The sequence below is a fragment of the Manacus vitellinus genome, unplaced genomic scaffold, assembly GCF_001715985.3.
Source record: "Manacus vitellinus isolate BGI_N305 unplaced genomic scaffold, ASM171598v3 scaffold_2_pilon, whole genome shotgun sequence".
Classification (NCBI taxonomy): Eukaryota; Metazoa; Chordata; class Aves; order Passeriformes; family Pipridae; genus Manacus; species Manacus vitellinus.
Genome location: NW_021940208.1, coordinates 3,694,593 through 3,714,566, shown reverse-complemented (window position 1 = coordinate 3,714,566; position 19,974 = coordinate 3,694,593). Strand labels below are relative to the sequence as shown.

The 19,974-nt window shown below is 43.5% G+C and overlaps 1 protein-coding gene across 7 annotated transcripts in view; it reads right to left on the bottom strand.

Annotated features, from left to right (window-relative positions):
• Positions 1–3,430: 3,430 nt before the first annotated feature.
• The window catches only part of RAB30 (RAB30, member RAS oncogene family), a 40,965-nt gene continuing 24,421 nt past the window's right edge, over positions 3,431–19,974 (bottom strand). For 4 of the 7 annotated variants that reach the window (XM_018071221.1, XM_018071222.1, XM_008923115.3 and 1 more), the window contains 4 exons: positions 12,997–13,097; positions 11,489–11,572; positions 6,644–6,827; positions 3,431–4,539 (listed from right to left, as the gene is read on the bottom strand). In XM_018071221.1, the coding sequence (XP_017926710.1) occupies positions 4,289–4,539; positions 6,644–6,827; positions 11,489–11,572; positions 12,997–13,089 (612 nt within the window). In that variant the 5' untranslated portion in view covers positions 13,090–13,097 and the 3' untranslated portion in view covers positions 3,431–4,288. Of the gene's footprint in view, positions 4,540–6,643; positions 6,828–11,488; positions 11,573–12,996; positions 13,098–13,323; positions 13,343–16,393; positions 16,412–16,899; positions 16,924–19,974 lie in introns of those variants that run through there. The other 3 variants (XM_018071225.1, XM_018071226.1, XM_018071224.1) reach the window with 3 other exon arrangements.

Genomic DNA, 19,974 nt, shown 5'->3' with positions numbered 1-19,974 from the left:
AAGCTCAGGAAAGCCTGTTGTCCCACATGTGTGCACCTACTGTGCTTCTGCATCACTGATTTCGACTTTCTTTCTTTTCAAATCACTGTCTCCTGTGTCAACCTCAGTTTGCTACTGTTATTACTGATGCTGAAGGAATTCAATAGCCATTAACTGCTGAACCTAGACTAGAAGGAGCCAACTGTTACCAATTCAGCCATTTCAAAAAAAGACAAACAGCACCAGCAGGCTGACAGATTTTAAGGGCTGTTTCATGTGTTCCACAGCAAAGAACAAAGTATCTCGCCCGACAATTTGTCATGTGTGGTTTTCATTAAATAACGATCACAAAGCCATTTAGCATTCAGCACAAACACATATCTGAACTGCACGCTCAAACAGCTTATCTCTAGGTCAAATCAAGACTTCAGGGTTTGAGGTAGGAGGAGGCACCCAGCGTTCCCCTTCTTTACACAGTTCATAATTTCACTTTTTCCATCTTATCTCTTTGACCCGAAGGGCTTTTTTTTCCCCCTAGCACTTTCATAGGAAACACAAATAGGAATAGAAGGGAGTCATGGCTTGTCTTAGCAAACTTTAGCTGTAAATATCCAATGCAAAATACCAGCAAGCACTTCACACTCAGTGATCTGAAGCACAGAATGTTTGCTGGTTTACTTGAGATCAGCTTGACTGAATCAGTGGCTGCACTGGTAATCAGAGTTTAGACCATCCAGTTTTTAGAGATGTTTCTACTAATCTCTGCATAAAGGCTTGCTAGACTAAGCAAATACCTGTTGACCATCCAATATTGGCTTCTGCTTGGAGATAATCATTGTGCTAAAAAATGTCAAGAAAGGGTCTTGTCATAAGACTACTATAAAAATTAACATTCACCCAGAAATAAGATTACTTCATGGCTGTGAATATATTGCTCTGAAAATACATTAAAATCCAGCAATGACAATAAAAGTAATGCTTGGCTCTCTTGATAGTAGAGAACATGCCCAGTCAAATTTGGACCCATTATATCAATTCTGCATGACTTTTGGACGCTTGATCCAGCAAGCATCACAAGGCTTTTACTGACAGTTCTCTCAAAAATCCAGCAAGTTGTTTAGTTGGTGAGCTGATTATCACATAATTGGGATTTGTATTTATTTTATGTTCTTTTATTTTTCAAGAGTTTAATCACTATGCCACAACACTAAGTTATCATTAGCAGCCAATAAAGCTCCTCTTCCAGTTGGGAAGCGTTCAGCAGTGGATCAGACTGTAGAAGAGAAGATAAGCCCTCAGTGCTACAAGGAAAGGCGGGTTATATGCACTCCAGAGATACTCAAAGGTGTACAAAAGTAACTCCAGCAAAGGAGTTACTACAATAAAATACCACTTCTTCAACAAGAGGTGTGTTTGCAAAAGTCAGAAAAAGAGGTGAGTCTCAAACTACAGTTTTGGCTTATGACCTTGTAAAATGTTGCACATACCACCACTGTTTCCTTTCAAGTTTTTAAGTATAGGCAGAATAAACATTGAAAGGAATTAGTTCAAATTTGACTGGAGAACATTAGGCCAACTGCAGCACTCCACCCCGCCCCAAAAGAGCATCACTGTTTGAAGATCGAGTCCTTACATGAAGATTTGCTAGCAATAAAAAGAAACAATGCTTTGAGGTTGGTAGTAGGCTAGTCTCCAGATAGTCACCTACAGATTAGGAAAGCACTAGAAAAAGAGATTTAGGCTTCTAGAAACCTCAAAATAAATATCCCAGAAAATAAAGTTAGCAGTTTCTGCTATTTGAACAGTTCAGCTTGTTCAGTCATGTTAATGCATTAGAATTCCACCTCCAGAAGTGATGCAAGGAGCACTGTAAAATGAATTTATAATGGTACTCAGCAGGGATGAAGAGTACCTGCCCAGCTTTGATCCTTTTCGAAACCAGGCTGAGAAATCCACGGGTGTTTTAGTGGGCAGTCTCCTTCCTCCTTGATTAACTTGATCAAAGAGCCCTGTCCCATTTGTTATCAATTACATGCTGATAGGTCCAGCATCAGGGGAGCAAGAACAACTACAAATTAAATGCACATCGTATTGATTTTTAACTTGAGTGTTACCTGACATAGAACCTTCAGCCTTGCTATAAGGAACTACCTAACAGCTGTGCAGAAGCAGCTGTCTCTGAGTTGGGTGCTCTTCACAAGCCCAAACGAGGTTGCATTTGGCAATTTGGGGAACGCTAAAGAAGACATTATCTTTCAGCACAGGCTGTATCACAGGGTCCAACACAGTGGAAGCCACCAAATCCCACATATTTCTAAATGTTCCAGATTGCAACATGAGCAGAGACTGAAAAGGACCAGGCCAGAGCAGCAGATGATGTGTTCCCCATCTCCTCACACTTACAGAAGCTCTTGGCTAAGTGTTACCTAAATGACAAACAAGCTTCATACCACAACTTCTACATCTTCCTTTTTACCACTAGTCATAAAAGTGGCTTAAAAATAGCAAGAAAATATTAAAAATGGCCATATGACACATTAATTCCCCCCCAACACAGAGTCAGCTCCCCATTTTGTATCAAAGGCACAACATGATAAAGCCCAAAGAAGCCTTTCCAGGAAACAAAAAAAAGCACATTTTAAAATGCCTTTCGTTGTTGTTTTTTTCAAGAAGTACTTACTGGCAGCTTTTTATGTCAATACAGAAGCCCTGTTATAATCTTCAGTAAAAGCCAAATAATATTAAATTCAGTAACTCTAAACTGCAGCATATGACAGCCATGTAATTGCCAGAAGAGATTTACCCCAATTAGCTAAACTGAAGTCAAACTTCTAAATATAATTATGTGCACATTCACCATCTTTTGATTTTGCACTTTAATGCAACTTGTAAATTTGTGATGCATTGTATGGCAGTAGAGGTGGAATAACACCACAAACTCCGTAGTGCTTTGACTTCAGGTATTTTGTAAGAAGAAATTGCCTAAACAGTTACATGTACACTGGAGTTTGGGATTAAGATCACAAAGCATCAAGGAAATAAAATGACTCTACATCCCTGAACCTGAAAGCTATTCTAATAGAGAGACTGGATGCCAAGAAGATACCTTCAAGAGCATCTTTGAGAGCAGTTCCACAAGGCGAGAGCTGGATGAGTTAGACATGGAATGATACCACTTGCAACCCATTGCTGTTTCCACTTAGCATTAAAAATAAACAAACAAAAAAAACCTCTACAAAATTGTACTCTTGCCTTTCAACAACAACTGTATCTACAAGCTTTATTTTTAAGCTGGACATATTGCAGACCATCACTTCAAACTGTGCTTTCTTTGAACCCTTATACACGATCCAAGTGTGCACAAGACTTTGGTCATGTCTGGTGCACTTTTTCCAAGTTCACCAACAATCTTTCCTAAGGTTAATTTTTTACAGTAGGATATGACTAATGGTTTGTTTATTTATTTATTTTTATTTCTGGAAACTCTTGTCATCCTACACTGGATATCAAAGAAAAGCACAGTCCTTTCCCACTATGTTCAGGTCTAGAAAAAGAGGTAATGAGATTTTTTTATTTTTATGAACAGTGCTTATTAGTGTTTTTTTCTTAACCAGTCTAAGTTACACATTCAAAGAACAGTAATGTAGTAAGACTATGTTTGGTCTATGGAATATCTGCTGAACTGCTAGCACCAAAGGGAGCAACTGAGCTGTATCCATGTCTTCTTCAGTCTTGAAAACGTTGATATACGTAACTTTTTTTTTCCCCACGTTCATGAAAGTGCCCGTAGATGAGACACATAACACTATCTCAAACACCAGAGTCCTCCATGAAGACAGATGGGCAGACGTTATGTACATGTCCTAAGAGCTCACTCACTGACAGCCTGGAAGATTGCCAGTGTAGTCCAAAGTCAGCATTCATTGTTGGGGTTTTTCTTATTTTTTTTTTTAACTTTAAAAACGATCAAACACATTGTTCTGTAAGACAGATTTTGATCTCTTCAATATCTTCAAGAGAGGCTGGTCTACTCTCCCACAGAAGGAAACAAAACAGCTCATGTTCTGCATTACATGAAGGACTTGTGCAACTCCTCCTTTCCTGACCTGCACCACAGACTTTGAGAAAAATGCAATTTAAACCCTGCTACCTTGCCATGTAGTTGGAGCCATCAGCCTGCCATGTTTCCAGGACTGCAACCTGACTCAGGGTAAGTCACATGGGTCAGATTGGCAAGAATTCTTTCAAGCAGATAAATCCCACCAAAAAAAAAAAAATCCTCTTGGCCCATGGCCCACATGTCAGCTCTTTAATTAAAATTACAGCAAGTCAAGTAGCTGATACTTTTCCCCTCTCCTGGTAGGGGGGATGAGACATTGTTCACAAGGGTGTTCTGTCGTGCCTCGCTGATCAACCGGCAGGCCAAGTCCAGGAAGAGTTTTTCCACATTATCTGATTCTTTTGCTGATGTTTCCAGATAGTACATGTCCTGTGCTTCGGAAAATTCTGCAGCTCTTTGCTGGGAGACTTCCCTCTTATCAGCTAAATCAATCTTATTACCTGTATTGATAAAATATTTTAGAAAAGGAATTAGTTTGACTTCAAAACCAAGACAAACTGAGGTTTAAAAGGAATAAACAAGAGTTTGTAGTTGTATGTAAAGTGGTTTTGATATGTAACTCTTAGTGCTTGCTCTCCCCTCCAAATAACAGATTCCCCAATACACTCAAGTTCATTTAATATCAGGGCATTTAATAAAATATGCCTTGTGAACATTCAAGTCAGTTAGCTCTAATTTAGCACCAGTGCATCTGTTTGCTGCTATCAACTAACATTAAAGGATTTCCATTTTAATATCTATTGAAAATTCTTCTATCCTTGCTCTGAGGAGCACTTAAAATGTCAATTATAGCATATGAGACACTAAATGTGATATTTATCATGTTACAAGCTTTTAAAAAAAGCCTGGCATGGAAGACAGCTTTCCTATTTCAATATTCCCATATAGGATTTGGCTGTGGAGGCTGGAAGAGGGACAGGACTGGGGGGCACTTACAGAGTGAGGCAAGGCGAGAAACCAACCCTCTGCTTCAGAGAGATCAGTTGAGCAGAGAGTTGATTACAGCCTCAAGCAAGTATCTGATATGATTATACACTATTACTGGTCACTTCACTTCAAACATGTTGTTTCTGCCATAAATTAATCTTATAACGAAGATAACAGACCAGGACCTGCAATAACAGGCAGCTGTGTCCACAGACTCGGTAGGTTCAGGAGGAAACATCTCCTGGCCTCACTCCTACCGGCAATTTTGTGAGAACTAGTGGGAGGAAAAGATGGTGTTTCCACTAGCAAGCCTTGTCTCATTGCCCTCCTCTCATTTGAGATTGCCTTCTTTCCCAAGAATGCAGTTTCTTGGACCCACTACATTCAATGAAGTTACCTTTCTAAACAGATTACCATCCAACACAAGTGATTTATGGGTGTCACCATCTTCAACATGTGAATTATGACTAAAATATGTTTTATACGTTGCACTGTAGATGCTGGCAATTAACTTAATGTTCACTAAAAAATTAATGTGTACATTTGTTAGTCATGTAATAATTATTTCTGCCCATTTGTACCCAGGCCATACTCAAGGAGTAGGAGTTTCTTGTATGGAAGCTCTATGAACCCCACAGCTCACTTGACATACCACTGGGGCATGTAAAACTCAAAAGAATTGTTTTTTTTCAAATACACAATAAACAGTCTTTACAGTTACCTAGACTTTTTCGTTTAGACAACAAACTATTAAAGGTGATATCAACACTGCAGCATGCAACTTTTTGGCTTTCCCCAAGTTATTTTTCCATTGTTCTTTATATATTTTGGACCCTTAAAAGCCAAATCCAGACTATCAAATGCTTGAAAGCAGAGTATGGAAAAGCATGGGTAGGCAAAATAACCTTCCCCTTGCTTATAGCAGACAGATGGCCTGAGGTCTGTTTTGTCTTGAGTTGAAGCTCCACAGATTAATATAACATTCAGTTATTTATTTTTAGTTTCCCTAAAATCCATGCAAAATTATCCAGTTTTCCAGCTCTGCCCCACCTATGAATGCTACGACCCACGCAACCATCCCATCCTGATGTGGTTCCCAGATCCTGACCATTTAAGACAAGACTGGTTGTCCCACTCCTATGGGGTACAGCAACCTGCAGTCATCACCAGCTTGCGCAGATCCTCACATATTTGTAGTTTGAAGTCACAAGGAGAACAGCTCTGTTCTTAGCTTGGTTGGTAGCTGCCCCATCCACACTTCAGTCCCTTGTGGGACCATGTGGTGGAAAGCATCCCCCTCTGCATGCAATAGCCTTAGGTCTGAAACAGGACCACACTTCAAAGGTGGCCACAGCATCTTGAACACCACTATCATTGTCTTGGGGTTATTTGCAGAAGGAATGGTTCAAGCACTGGGTTTAAGGCACCAGCTGGACCCCGTGCCCACCTACAGTTACAACTGGCTGGCAACAAGATCCACCGGACCAGTTCAAGCATCCTGCACCAGCAGTTCACACAGATGCCATGTTTTCCTCCTGCTAACTCCTCCATCTGCCCCTCAATACGCGCAGCCTACCCCCTCCTCACAGCACCCCGTGAGGGACGATTGTCACTTACCCACTAGCACAGTTATGACCTTATTGCTGGCATACTGCTCAATTTCCCGCAGCCACTCGGGGAGGCACCGGAAGGATTCCTCACAGGTGATGTCGTAGGTCAAGATCAACGCGTTAGCACTGCGATAGTAACTCTGCGTGATGGATCGGAATCGCTCCTGTCCTGCTGTGTCCCAGATCTGCAGCTTTTGACGTAACAAGGAAGGGTGGTAAAAGGAAAAAAAAAGTTATTTAACTTTTTTATTTGATGGCAGCGCTGTTTTGACCTAAGGAAAAAAACACCTTCCAGGGTAAAGCAATGCTAGGAAAGCACTTAGCTCTTCTCCCTTTGGCTGCCCTTCCCCCAGCACTATTTGTTTCGATTCTTGCACTTGTGGATTGAAATGCAAGGCACAAAGTCAGCTGGCACTGTGGTCAACGGCCCCTGGAAGCTGCAGGTCTCAGCACTTTCATGTGACTTCCAGCATCTCCCTCTACTGTGGACAGAGCTGCTGGCCTGGAGTTACAATGCAAGTGCTGGAGGGAGAGTCACTTCTCCTGCCCCTGAAGTTCAACAACAGCAGCACCCATTCCCAAGAAAAAATAAGAATGCCTCTCCTCTAGCTCCCAAAGCTAGTTATAGTTACTCTGAGATGATGCACTCATGAGTGGAAAGCAAAGGAACAAACAAGGAGCTCAGCTGAAGGCTCTGAAGGCTGATCTAAGGATTTTTATGTACTTCCTCTCTACAACTTCAGCCATCTCATAGTTTGCCTTCCTAACATGTAGAGTTGGTTGACATGGCCTTCACTATATCACAGAATCACAGAATGCTTTGGGTTCGAAAGCACCTTAAAACCCACCTAGTTCCAACCCCCCTGCCATGGGCAGGGACACTTTCCACTAGACCAGGTTGCTCAAGGCCCCATCCAACCTGGTCTTGAACACTTCCAGAGGTCAGGCACCCACAACTTCTCTGGATAGCCTGTTCCCATGTCTCACCACCAACAAAGAAGTCATGAGTGCTTGCCAAACCCTCTGGATCCAGGAAGACAACATACATTTCCCCCTGTAAACTAAACTTATACTGGTTTTATATTTTGACCATCTGATAGTTTTTGGTGGGCCATCAAAACCTCAATCCTTCAAAAAGGAAGTCTAAGAACAAACATCTAAAATTAACACATTTCAAGATAAAAGAGTATTTCTCTTCAGCTTTTCTTTTTTTAAAGCACTTCTTTCTAGAAGCAAATATGTGAAAGGATGACTTCCAGCCAAAATCCTGTGTACTTTGGGAAGAAAAAGGTGTTTCAGAGTTTTTCCATTTATTCAGCAGCCTGTAACAGAGAAAATCTTATTCTTGCCCAGTTCCAAAGTCAAGCTACATCAGCCACTCATCATAAAGATGTTAGTTTGAAATGAGAGCTCCCAGTAGCAGCTTTCAGACATGGGGTATGATTTTGAAAAAAATACATTTTTTGCAGAGAAAGTAATTTGTGGCTGGCTCACAGCCCCTGGGCACCTTTGTGCTTTAATCTCTTGGCATAGTTGTATTTAAGTGGCTGAACCTGGCACCTGTAAAGTGATACACAAAACCATAAATGAAATTACTTGAACGTGAAAATCAGATAATGAATGAGTCCTCGTTAAAACAAACCAGCCTCCAAACTCTGGCATATGGAAAGATACAGATAATTCTGCTATTCCTCAGCTGTTACCCAGGAAAAACATTTACTGACTGTCTACCGGTTAACTCCAGCTTATATAGGTTCTGCATTTACTGAGAACATAAAAACTTGCTGTGAATATGTTCTTCCACTGCTTTAATCTAACAGACATTGAAAACAGAAGGGGATTGTGCTGGGGAGAGGGTTTCTCACTGGTTGCAGTTATGAGTCTCTCTCTGAGCTGGGTGCCCCTGATCTTACAGCCAGTGAAAAACTCTTCCTGCACATAAAATGCACATCTCACACTTCCCCTCATTGGTTATTTCTGCCAAATAAAATATTTCATAGCAACCATTTTACTTGTATAATTTTTTTTTATCAAAATAACCAAAGGACTGTGTCTGATTCAGCCTGTGGAAAATCTAGACGTTTATTTTCTTGGAGCTTCCCGCTCTCCCAGTGTTTGCACACACACTTAGCTTTCCACCAAGTATAATGAGACACAGGTCCATGTAGCACTAATGATGCTTAGCTCTGACCAGCACAGTAACTGCTGGTTCAAATTTGTGGACCCTCTTGGTACCAGTGTTGCACATAATTTTGGGGTTTATTAGAAAAAGCCAGATTAAAATCTCCCTCAACTGCACAGTGCTCTCTCAGTCTGTTGGCCAGTGAGCTCTAGTAGCTGCTCATATCTGAAAGAGCTTGCATACAGCTTTCATACCAGCAAGTCCCTCTTCACTGACTTTCTAATGACAGTTTTGAAAGTTGAAAAGTACTTTTCCCCAGAAATCTCTATTCTATTTTCAAGACTAAAAACTTTTTTGGTAAACAGCTCTGGATCCCAGCAGATGTGCAGGAAAGGCTGCCCAGTACAGAGGCAGAGTCATGGTTCAGGCACTGCTAAATGATCTAACAGTCAGAGCAGTGTCTTGTTTGACCAAGATGTCATTTTTATTGCTCTTTGCTCTGACTCATTCCTGCTTTTCCTGCTCATTAAATGTTTATTCTCACAAGCACTGCTTACTCAAAAAGTTTCGGCTACAATATCACCCCCTGAAAGAGATCTGTTTGCCTTTCAGACTCCAGGAGGCTCATTCAAATATCCAAATATCGTACTAAAGCTTAGCCCTCCAAAGCTTAGTCACTGAGGCTGAGCTCCAGCAACTCCAACCTACTGCATTGGTGGTGTCAGGAGAGGGACTTTAAGAACTCATTTGCTATGTGAAATACAGCTGGTATGTCAGCTACCACTTACTAAGGCTCTGTGACACACAATCCTGCCTCAGGGTGATTCAGGCAGTTGCTTGGAGGGACACCTGTGCATTCATCACACATTTGCAGAGCAGCAGGGACTTCTCATTTAGCTTGTAGAGCACCCCATAACCATCCTTGCCCTGAGATAGCCCATGTTGGCATGACTGCTCCCAACATTCACTTAAGGAGTTTGCACTGTCAGCCTGAGTTAGTCTTAAAACAGGATTGTATCACAGGAGCAACAAGTGAAAGACAAATCCTTAGGGTGAGTTCATCTATACCAAAGCCAGACTTCAGATATAAGTGATGTTCTTAAGGCTCCATCAGTACTTGACAGAGAACCAGATGCTTGAAAAGGAGAGGTGTCCGAGGTGGATGTGATTAATCTTCCCCAGGATTGCTCTTCTCCCTCCAGTGACCAGGACAATCTTGAGACTTCTGTTTTAAGCCAGATATATAACGGGGAAAAAATGAATTCCACCTCCAGTGCAGTGATTAAGCCATTTACCAGCTCAGATCCTCTGTGCTGCTTCACTGGAGCCGATTTTGGCTGAAAGAAGTATCTCTGCAGTCTGAGGAGCTTGGACAAACAGCATCCGTGTCCTGGCCAACCTTGCTACTGCCCGCTAATGAGCACTGAAAGCACTGGGCTGAGCACTAACGCCACAGGGGCTACACGTAATCCGCTCTGCCTCTCTGCCTGCTGCTCTGTCCCACTTGCACAGCCATATGCTGAATATTAACTCAGTCTTTAGCAGGTGAAGGTATTTATACCTCTTGTCCTTCACCTGCTCAGGCAGGAAGGTCTCCTGGTCAAGCACCATCACTTGCCATTGGTTTGCACAGCTCCTCGTGCAGCAGGGTGGCAGGCTGCTGACATGATCACCGCTTTTAAAATCTGTCCTGAACTTCGGAACACACCACACAATGTTCTTCTTAAAAAACCTCCGTGGTGAAATACAGGTTAAAAAAAGCCTGGGGCTGAAAGTCTGCCCAAATCCACTGCTTCCATCCCACCACTGGAATTTCATGCACCCCTGAATTTCATGCTGGCAGAGTAAATCCAGGAGCGGCTCAGGGACCCTGGACATCTTGACATTAGAGGCTCAGATAACCATACTCTTCTCTCATCTCTTAGACACCAGAGTAGCTGTAGTGAAACCTCTACTAATGAACAAAGTGGTGCCAGCCAACATCTCTGGGCTCTGGAACCCAACCATGGATCCCATTAAAGCATGAGATTGGTCCCCAGTGTGCCTTGGCCCAGGCAAAATATGTCTCTGCCAAGTGATGCTCAGGCTCAGTTTGGGAGTTAGCATAGAACAAGGACAGTTTCCCAGCAGTGGTTTGGTTGCAATCACCCTATTTTAGAGGGTGAAAGACTTAATAATATGGAGACCTGTGCCCTTTGCAGTTAAATGTTGGCTCAAACACTAGTACTGTGGTCATCTCTGCTTCTCCCAAATCTGTAACTTGGCAGAAGTGGAAGATGAGCCTTTGTTGTGCAGAACCCAACAAGTCCAGAAGCCTGCTCTACCCAATGGCTGTCTTGGGAGCTCACAGGAGAAGACTTTCATCAAGCGCATCCCAGGGAGTACAATAGATTTCTGCTTACCAGAAATGCTGCGAGCAGAGGCTGCACTGAAACACTCCTTTGTGCTTCCTTAACCCCAGCCAGGCAGAATCTTACCATCTCCTAAGCAAGAACAGAGTTTTGCGAAATCTCCCTGTTCCATTTCCTCCCTTGCAGTAGGGGAATATGTTGCAATTCTGATGGTAATTGTGGAGAGGAGCATACAGATTTTTAGACCCTGCATTGCCCAAGCTGTGCCAGACAGCCCTGCACTTGCCAAGTGCCTCCCAGCAGTGGGAGGGCTGCAGCAAGAAACCTCAGCTATGGTACTGAGACATGAACTTACACATAAAATCATCAAGGCTCCTACCTTTACTTTTTCACCGTTTATCTCCACAGTTTTAATCATAAAGTCAACCCCAATCGTGGCTCCTTGCCCTGGTGGGAAAAGCCCCTGGAAGAAAACAAGAGTTTGATTAAGCATATATCTGTAGCAAGATAAAACTCTCACTGGGTACTAATCCTCTCTGTTTCATCTTCAAAACTATTCATCCCTTGTCCCCTTCCCTGGACACTTATTTCTGTCACATTTAGAGTGTGACATTTCCCCAGCATGAAGGTTGCCATAATTCAACCCTACTGTTTTCTCCCTGTGTATGCATCTCTAGTTGTGTAGCAAGTCACTGAGTTCAGAGGTAGGGAAACAGGAAAAGAAAAGGAAGATACATATAGGGGAAAAAAGAGAGGGGGAAAGCCCTTCTACTTCTGTGCAGTTGGAAGAGGCAGGGGAAGGGTGAGGACCTTCCATTGTACTTCCCAATGCATTGAAAGAGGTGTGACCATCTGCATGGGCTTGGACAATACCTTTTGCTTCTGCAGCCTTGTGCCTTTCCTTTTCCCACCACCACACCCCATGGCAAGGATAGGCATTTCTGGCAGCTCTCAGCAATGGGGTCACATTTCTGCACAGCACTTCCAAAGTGAAGCACAGAGCCAGCCATCACTGGTGCCACAACAATGGCAAGGGACAGACTGATGCTTGTGGTATTTGATTGCAGCACAATCAGAAAGGAGCAACAACAAACAAAAACAAAACAATAGCTTTTTGTTTTCTGGTCTACCAAATCATGTTGATTTTGTGGCACATCCCTTTCCTACAGCAGCTTTAGCAGAAATGGTCAGACATTCTTGCTGTTAACCTTTTGGGGTTGACTAGCTTTATTACCACTGGTTGTCACATGTTTCTGGAGACTTTCTAACATCACCATGGCTTTAAAACTGAAATTAACAGTGAAGAAGAAAATTGCTGACAATATCCAGTCGAGAGTGCAACCAAAACTCCACAATGTTTTAAGTACATCATGCAAAGCCTTCTCTTGCCCCAGATCACAGAAGCATGGTCCTTTCCCTGTTATTCTGCCACAAAAAAAGGTCCAGAAGACACTGGACTGACAGATCAGGACCCAGATTATTTATCTACTAACGACAAATAACAGGGAGAACTTTGTGCAGCAAAAGATAGGAAAGAGACCAGGAGATGTGCTGATCCTTATAACCACCAAAACAGGAGTTATCCCAGTGGCTTTCAGAGGGGAATTTCCACCTTCACAGAGGAATGAGCTTTCTCCAACGCAAAATCCAGAACAGGGCCAAGTTCAATCCAGAACAGGGCCAAGTGCAGCATTAGATAAAGATGTGCTGCTTGTGCCAGTGTGTCACTATAGGTGATACCTGCACCAAGAGTGTGAAAACCAAAATACTTTGGAGCTGTAATGCTGGCAGAGCCCTCAGTGTACAGTCACAGGCTCCATGATCCATCCCAGTGCTGTCCCTATCCCCCATCTCAAAGTCTCACATCCAAGAGGTAGCCAACTTTACCTGAGTGAAGCGACGGACTAGGCAGGTCTTCCCCACACCAGCGTTGCCAATTAAAACAATTTTGAAGAGGAAATCATAATCTTCCATACTCATTTACGCAGCTGCAAGAGAGAGAAAGCACAATACTACGTGAATCAAATCAGAGGGGACACGACCTTTTATCCCCGCTGAACTTTATTACTCCAAACATTCAAAGGTCTCCTGGCACACACGTGGCTTCTGAGATAAGGGAGAAGAACACTTCCCACTCTGAGCCGGGGCATCCACGTAGTCAAAAATCAGTTGCTGTGAAACTTTGGCCATATTTCAGTTCTCATGTGCTCTCACCTGGCTGCCCACAAATTAAAGATGCTGGTTTTCAGCTTTCTGAGCAGTGCTTCACAAACCTGAGACATTGATTCCTAGATGTCCCCAAAGGTTTTTTTTTTTTATTTTAACTACATCAGCTCCAAAGGACAGTGTGGACTTTGTCACATTGTCCAAGGGGATCATGTAATTTATTTCTGTGAGGGCATTACCCAAAAACCTCACATGAGATCCTCTGAGAGGGCACTGGGTACACACAGAACAGGGTTGGGGCAGAACAGATGGGGAACTTAATTTTAAAACAAATGCAGCAGTGTTTGCCTTAAAGACAGAAAGAGCTTATGTGCTAAAACTGTAGTGAGGACTGGGGTAACAGTTTAAAAATATCTTTTAATGTTTTCAGCTAAAAAAAAGAAATAATAGATGCTAATAGCAATATTACTAGTATGATAATTTTCTTTAGTTTTGTGAGGATAGATTGCTCAAATGGGAATTGAACAGAGAGGAGCTTCAGGCATATCCAGCACCCCCCCACAAGTCAAATCTTCTTAGCAGGATGATTTCGGCAACATCACAGGAGATGGGCAGGGTTGCCTACATGGAAGACCTCTATGCAGGGCTTCCTTAGGCCACTCAGAGTGTGGGGAGGACCAAACAGACAAATGTAGTTTGCTGCAACTGAGCAAGTCATGAGGAATGAGCATGCACACCTCCATCTCCAGTGCACCTGAGGGTGCTGCCAACACTGTGACCAGAAAAGGGGTCTGTAACCTTCAAGAAAAGCAACAACAGCCAGAAGAGATTCAGTTGGAGACTTTAGGCAGACAAAAACCCACAAGGGAGTAGAAGGGCAGTGTCCAAACTCCATTATGTTCAGGAGGATCCAGGTATTGTATGTGGCAAAGAGCTGTCCTCAAGACTGGTCTGGAGTAATGGCATAAAAGACTCAAGTGAAGAGACAGATTTACAAGCCATCAGTTCAGATACCAGATAGAACGAAACCTAAGCATCAGTACCTAACACACCAGTACCTATAGATCAGGAAATGAATGAGGAGATAGAGCCAAAGATGGTAAGTACAGGAGAAGGATAAGGCAGATAGGTGGGGAATGGGGGGAAAAAAAAAGTATTATGAAAGTGCTATCCTCAGTAAAGCCACAGATTCCTTAGAGGATCTTTACAGAGCTGATGAAGGGAGCAAATGCAGCCTGGGTGAAACCAGCTTTTCATGCTCAGCCCAAAGTCAGAGTGCCCTCTCCCACTGCCTCCAAAGGTCCTTCCTCTGAAGGGTTCATTGCCACACACCAGAAGGCTCCAGCTACATACCCCGGTCCCACCAAACAGTTGTGATAGGCTTATAGTCAAACAGCCAGAGAATACAAGATAGAACTGAGCCAGTCTGGATCTGCCTGGCAGGGTGCATGGCAACAGCTCTCCAAGCACTACCAAGAGTCTGACGGGCAATGGATCTAAGGGCAAAAGAGGTGGAAGACTGATTCAGCTGCTTTCACATCTATGTGGCCCTTGACCATTCCAACAGCCTAAAAAAAGGGTAACCACGCCAATTAGTGACTAATGAGCTGCATCACATCAGCAGATGGTTAGCAGGAACACACTGAGTCACTACACAGACATGTCACTTCGCCTGGGCCAGCAAAGTGCCACCAAACAACAGCTGCTGGAGGCGTCCTGAGGATGCTCTAACACGCAAGACCTTGCAGTTCCTTAGTATCTCTTAGCACAGTGAAAGAGTGGGACCTTAAAGAACAACCTCAAAAGTGCCCTTTTTTATTTTCTGGGGCTCTTATTTTGTGTAATTGTTTCATATCTCCATGATTGGCTTTCCCAGAGTAGGACTGGATAAAAACAGCAGTATTAAAAACATGTTGACAGTGCTCTTACAATGAAGGTTAAAATGTTAATATAAGGTTTCAAGCTTTCACACTAGCAAACACGAAGAAAAATGTGATCATCCACTAAAAGCTATTTCAAGACTAACGATACTCACTCAGCACTGCATAATTATTCCTGGGATTCTTCATACCCCAGAGGGTAGGCTCCCCACAGAAAGATTTCACTTCGATTACTTGTACCCTAAACAATCCAAAATTAAAATTTATCTTCTTAGGAAGCTTAAAAATAAACTTCCTCTGCAGATCTTTGAGCTCAGAAATGCTAAATGGCTCAGAAATACCCTAGAGTTACGTCTGATCCCCTTCATTAGGCTCCAGGACTAATCATATGTGATAATGACCCCAAACGGGAACTGAAAAGTGAACCAAGACCATAAAACAAACCATGCAATGATGAGATTAAATGTCAGAACAGAAGAGATACAAGAAATGGGGGTATGGGAAGGGAGAAAGCAAAGGAAGCAGCAAGGAAGAGTGAGAAGTGATTTGGGCAGGTGAAGTTGACCACCACCACCCTATTACCCAAACTGGTGTTTCCCCTCTAAGTGCACACACGCTACCCCAGCACGCTGTCAGTGCTGGACACAAACATTGCATCAGTTACATTATGCAATCCTCTCCTCCTGCACCCGAGCCTCTCAGCCAAGTGACCTTTGCTGCTGACTCTGCTCATGCTACCCTCCCTGTCCCCAGACAAGATGTGTCTCAACCTCTGCCCCACTCGGGAATGTGCATCTCAGCAATACAGCGCACATTGAATTATATGCTTAAAAAAAATTATAATACATGGAGCACAACTTGCACAACTTTGCTGTTTGTTTTTGGGGTTTTTTTCCTTGGGTTTTTTTGGTGTGGGTTTTTCCCTCCCACCATCTTCTCTCTTCTTGCGTTCACAGGCACAGTGCTCTGCCTCACATCCCTGTGGTGGTTTAAAGTGTTTAGGATGCAGTTGCCTTTCCCACCCTCTGGCAGAGACAAGACACTGTAGTGAGGGCAAGGGATAGGATGCCAGTCCATGCCTCAGCCACCCCTCACCACATTAATTTAAGTCATAAACAGAGCTGGCTACAGCACAAAGACATGCCCTATCATGAGATGAAGCAGGAGTAGAGCCTGAGGCTGGTAGCAGGGCAGAAAATTTGGTTTCGTAGCTGTTTTTCCCAGTTGCAGCTCACAACCTAACTGCCTCCATGGGCTGTTCCCAACTGACTCCCGGGGAATCAGTTTTGCAGGGTTTTATTTAATTTGTGTTGTTGCTCTGCTCCACTTCCTCGCATGACCCCACACACAGTCACTGAGCAGAACAAGAGGCCAGGAGGGGTAAATCGAGGCAGGGAGACCACCCGGAGAAGTGATCCATCACTGGGAATGCAGCTGAAGGACAGCAGGACATGTTTTAGACTTAGCTGGCTTTCACAGAATCATTAAGGTTGGACAAGACCTCTAAGATACGGTCCAGCACTGCCAGGTCCACCACTAAACGATTTCCCTAAGTGACACATCTACATGTTCTTAACACTTCAGGGGATGGTGACTCTACCACTTCCCTGAGCAGCCTGTTCCAGTGCTTGATTACCCTTTTAGTCAAGAAATTTTTCCTAATGCCCAATATAAATCTCCCCTGACACAATTTAAGGATGCTTCCTCTCATTCTATCACTTGTTATTTGGGAAAAGAGACTGACCTCCACTTTGCTACTACTTCCTTTCAGGTAGCTGTAGAGAGCAAGAAGGTCCCCTCTGAGCTTCCTTTTCTCCAGGCTAAACACCCCCAGCTCCCTCAGCTGGTCCTCATAGGACTTGTGCTCCAAATCCTTCACCAGCTCCACTGCCCTTCTCAGGATGTGCTTCAGCATCTCAATGTTTCTTCATTTGGGCAAGACAGTGCAATAAATGCTCTTGGTATTTTTCAGTTATTAATTCCAATTCAATGAAAAGACTGGTGAGATCCACCCAAACTAAAAGCACAAAGGACAGGGGCTTTCACCTCTTCTTCTCCCCATCCAAGCAAGCTCCAGCTCCCATGGAGACACCTGAAAAAGGAATGCAGAAGTCATGGGCTGCTTTCCCCATGCAGCAAGCACTGCTGCAAAGGCAAGTGTGCACCAGTCTCTCCCACTTCTCCCCGTGTTTCTTGCTAGAAACTCTCCCATAGCCTGGTTAGCAGGACTTAGTCCTGTTTCACCCTGCTGTGGGCTCTTCACTGTATGTAAATGTGGGACAGCAGTACATTTGAGGGAGGAGAAAGACACACTCCCTCCTGCTTTTTATGTTCACCATACACTGCAATGCAGGGAGTTTATCCACTGTAAATATATGCTTCAGGGAATGAGATATCCAGGTATGTTTCTGCTTATTCCCTTATGTGATGTCCTCTATGCATTTACTCCATTTACCTCTTAATTCTGCCTGATCCACTTTCATTTACTTGGCAGTGTTTATCACCTGAACTAAGGATTTTCTTTTTGCAGTGTTTTTTTACCCATTGGTTTGGATGGTCACAGAGGGTCTCTCTTCACCCCTGACCTGCTTTGACCATGTCTTGCTCAGCCTCTTTGGCTACCAACTAAGTGGCAGAAATACAATTCAAAGGTTAAAATACTACCTGGAGGCGTGAATGACTTTGGAGTGATCAAATTCTCCTTCATGTGGACGAAATCACTACTCTGCCTGTCCCCCATCAGCTTTTACATCAGTACTAGTGTTTGCACAAACAACCACTAAGTATTAGTGAGGTTTTCAGCTGGTAAAGAAATCTCTGGCACTTCTCTCTTGACCCCTTTGCTCAAGGAAGATTTCCACCTCTAGGCATAATGATGATTTTACCCCAATTGTTTTTGCTTATGAAGCCAGAGCTAGAGTGGAATACTTCAAAAGAACAAACTTTTCTCAGTCAGCTGCAAGATATGCCAACCTCTGCTTGTCTTTTAACCTCCCCAAAGATCACAAGATAACGCATGCTCAGGAAACACTGTGGACAGCCTTCATCTGAAGTTAAAAACCTTTAATGTTTAAAAGAATGTTTTGACACCTTCATTTTAGGAGAACAAAACAGAAATAAGCTGGTGTTTCTAAACCTCCATGGTATCTCAGTCCTCTTCTGAGTTAGACATGCAGCAGTTAGAGGAGGAACAGTTCACATCTCTGCAGAGCCAGGTTACAACTGGAACTGGGAGTGCATTGCATATCATGGCATCACCCTCTCTCCCCAATAGTCTCATTTCCTGTAGCCTGAAAAACTATTAGAAGACTCTGTAGGCAAATGCTGATTACAAGCCATAGTTAGGGGACCAATATCCCCTAAACAGAACAAGTCAAATCAGAGCATTGAGTCCAACTGTAAACCCAGCATTGCCAAGTCCACAACTAAACCATGTCACTAAGCACCACATCTACACATCTTTTAATGTGAAGGGATGGTGACTTAATCACTTCCCTGGGCAGCCTGTTCTAGTGCTTGACCACCCTTGCAGTGCAGAATTTTCTCCTAAAATCCAGCCTAAACCTTGCCCAGGGGCATGTTTCCACTTGTCTTATCACTTCCTATGTGGGAGAGGAGATAGACTCCCACCTGACTACAGTCTCCTTCCAGGTAGTTGTAAAGAGTGAGAAAGTCTCTCCTGAGCCTCGTCTTGTCAAGGCTAAACCCCCCCCCCAGCTCCCTCAGCTGCTCCTCATCAGACTTGTGCTCCAGACCCTTCACCAGCTCTGTTGCCCTTCTCTGGGCTTGCTCCAGCACCTCAACGTCTCTCTTGTAGTGAGGGGTCCAAAACCGAACACAGGATTTGAGGTGCAGCCTCACCAGTGCCGAGTACAGGGGTACAATCACTGCCCTGGTCCTGCTGGCCACACTACCGCTGATACAGGCCAGGATGCCATTGGCCTTCTTGGCCACCTGGGTACACTGTTGGATCATGATCAGCCACTGTCAATCAACACCCTCAGGTCCTTTTTCCTGGGCAGCTTTCCAGCCACTCTTCCACCAGCCTGTAGCACTGCCTGGGGTTGTTGTGACTCAAGTGCAGGGCCCAGAACTTTGCCTTGTTAGTCCTTGCACCACTGGCCTCACCCATTGATCCAGTCCACCAGATCCCTCTGCAGAGCCCTCCTACCCGCCAGCAGATCAACGCTCAACCAACTTCGTGTCATTTGCAAACTGAGGGTGCCCTTGCTCCCCTCTCCTGATCATTGACAAAGATATTAAACAGGATTGGCCCCAAAACTGAGGTCTGGGGAACACCAGTTGGGACTGGCTGCCAGCTGTATGCAACTTCATTCACCATGATGCTCTGGGTTCAGGCATCCAATTACTTTTTTCCCCAGTGAAGAGCTGGATAATAAACAAAACAGAAGAAAAAACAAAGGTTTCTCCACGTTTAAGAATAAAGACTGAAACTATATCAAGCCAGGAATGTCAATAATTTGCATCTCAGCTCTATCCCACTGAAATCCCCCTCACAACCTACTGCTTCAATTAGACACCAAAAAGGATCTGCAGCCTCTTCCACCTGTTGAAACTAACCAGTAGGTCAGGGCAGGTTTTGATGTATTAATATAGTTCTTAATAAACAAGTATTTTCTGTTCTTCATCATCCAACAGCTATAAACTAAAATAAATTTATTTAAACATCTCAAGTTCAAACAGCAGCAGTTATGTATACAGATATTACATTGATCACACATGCCATATGAACCACAAAATTCAAAGCTAAGGCTAGTATTTCAAGCAGAGAATTATTCCTCACAGGCCAGAAAATTGC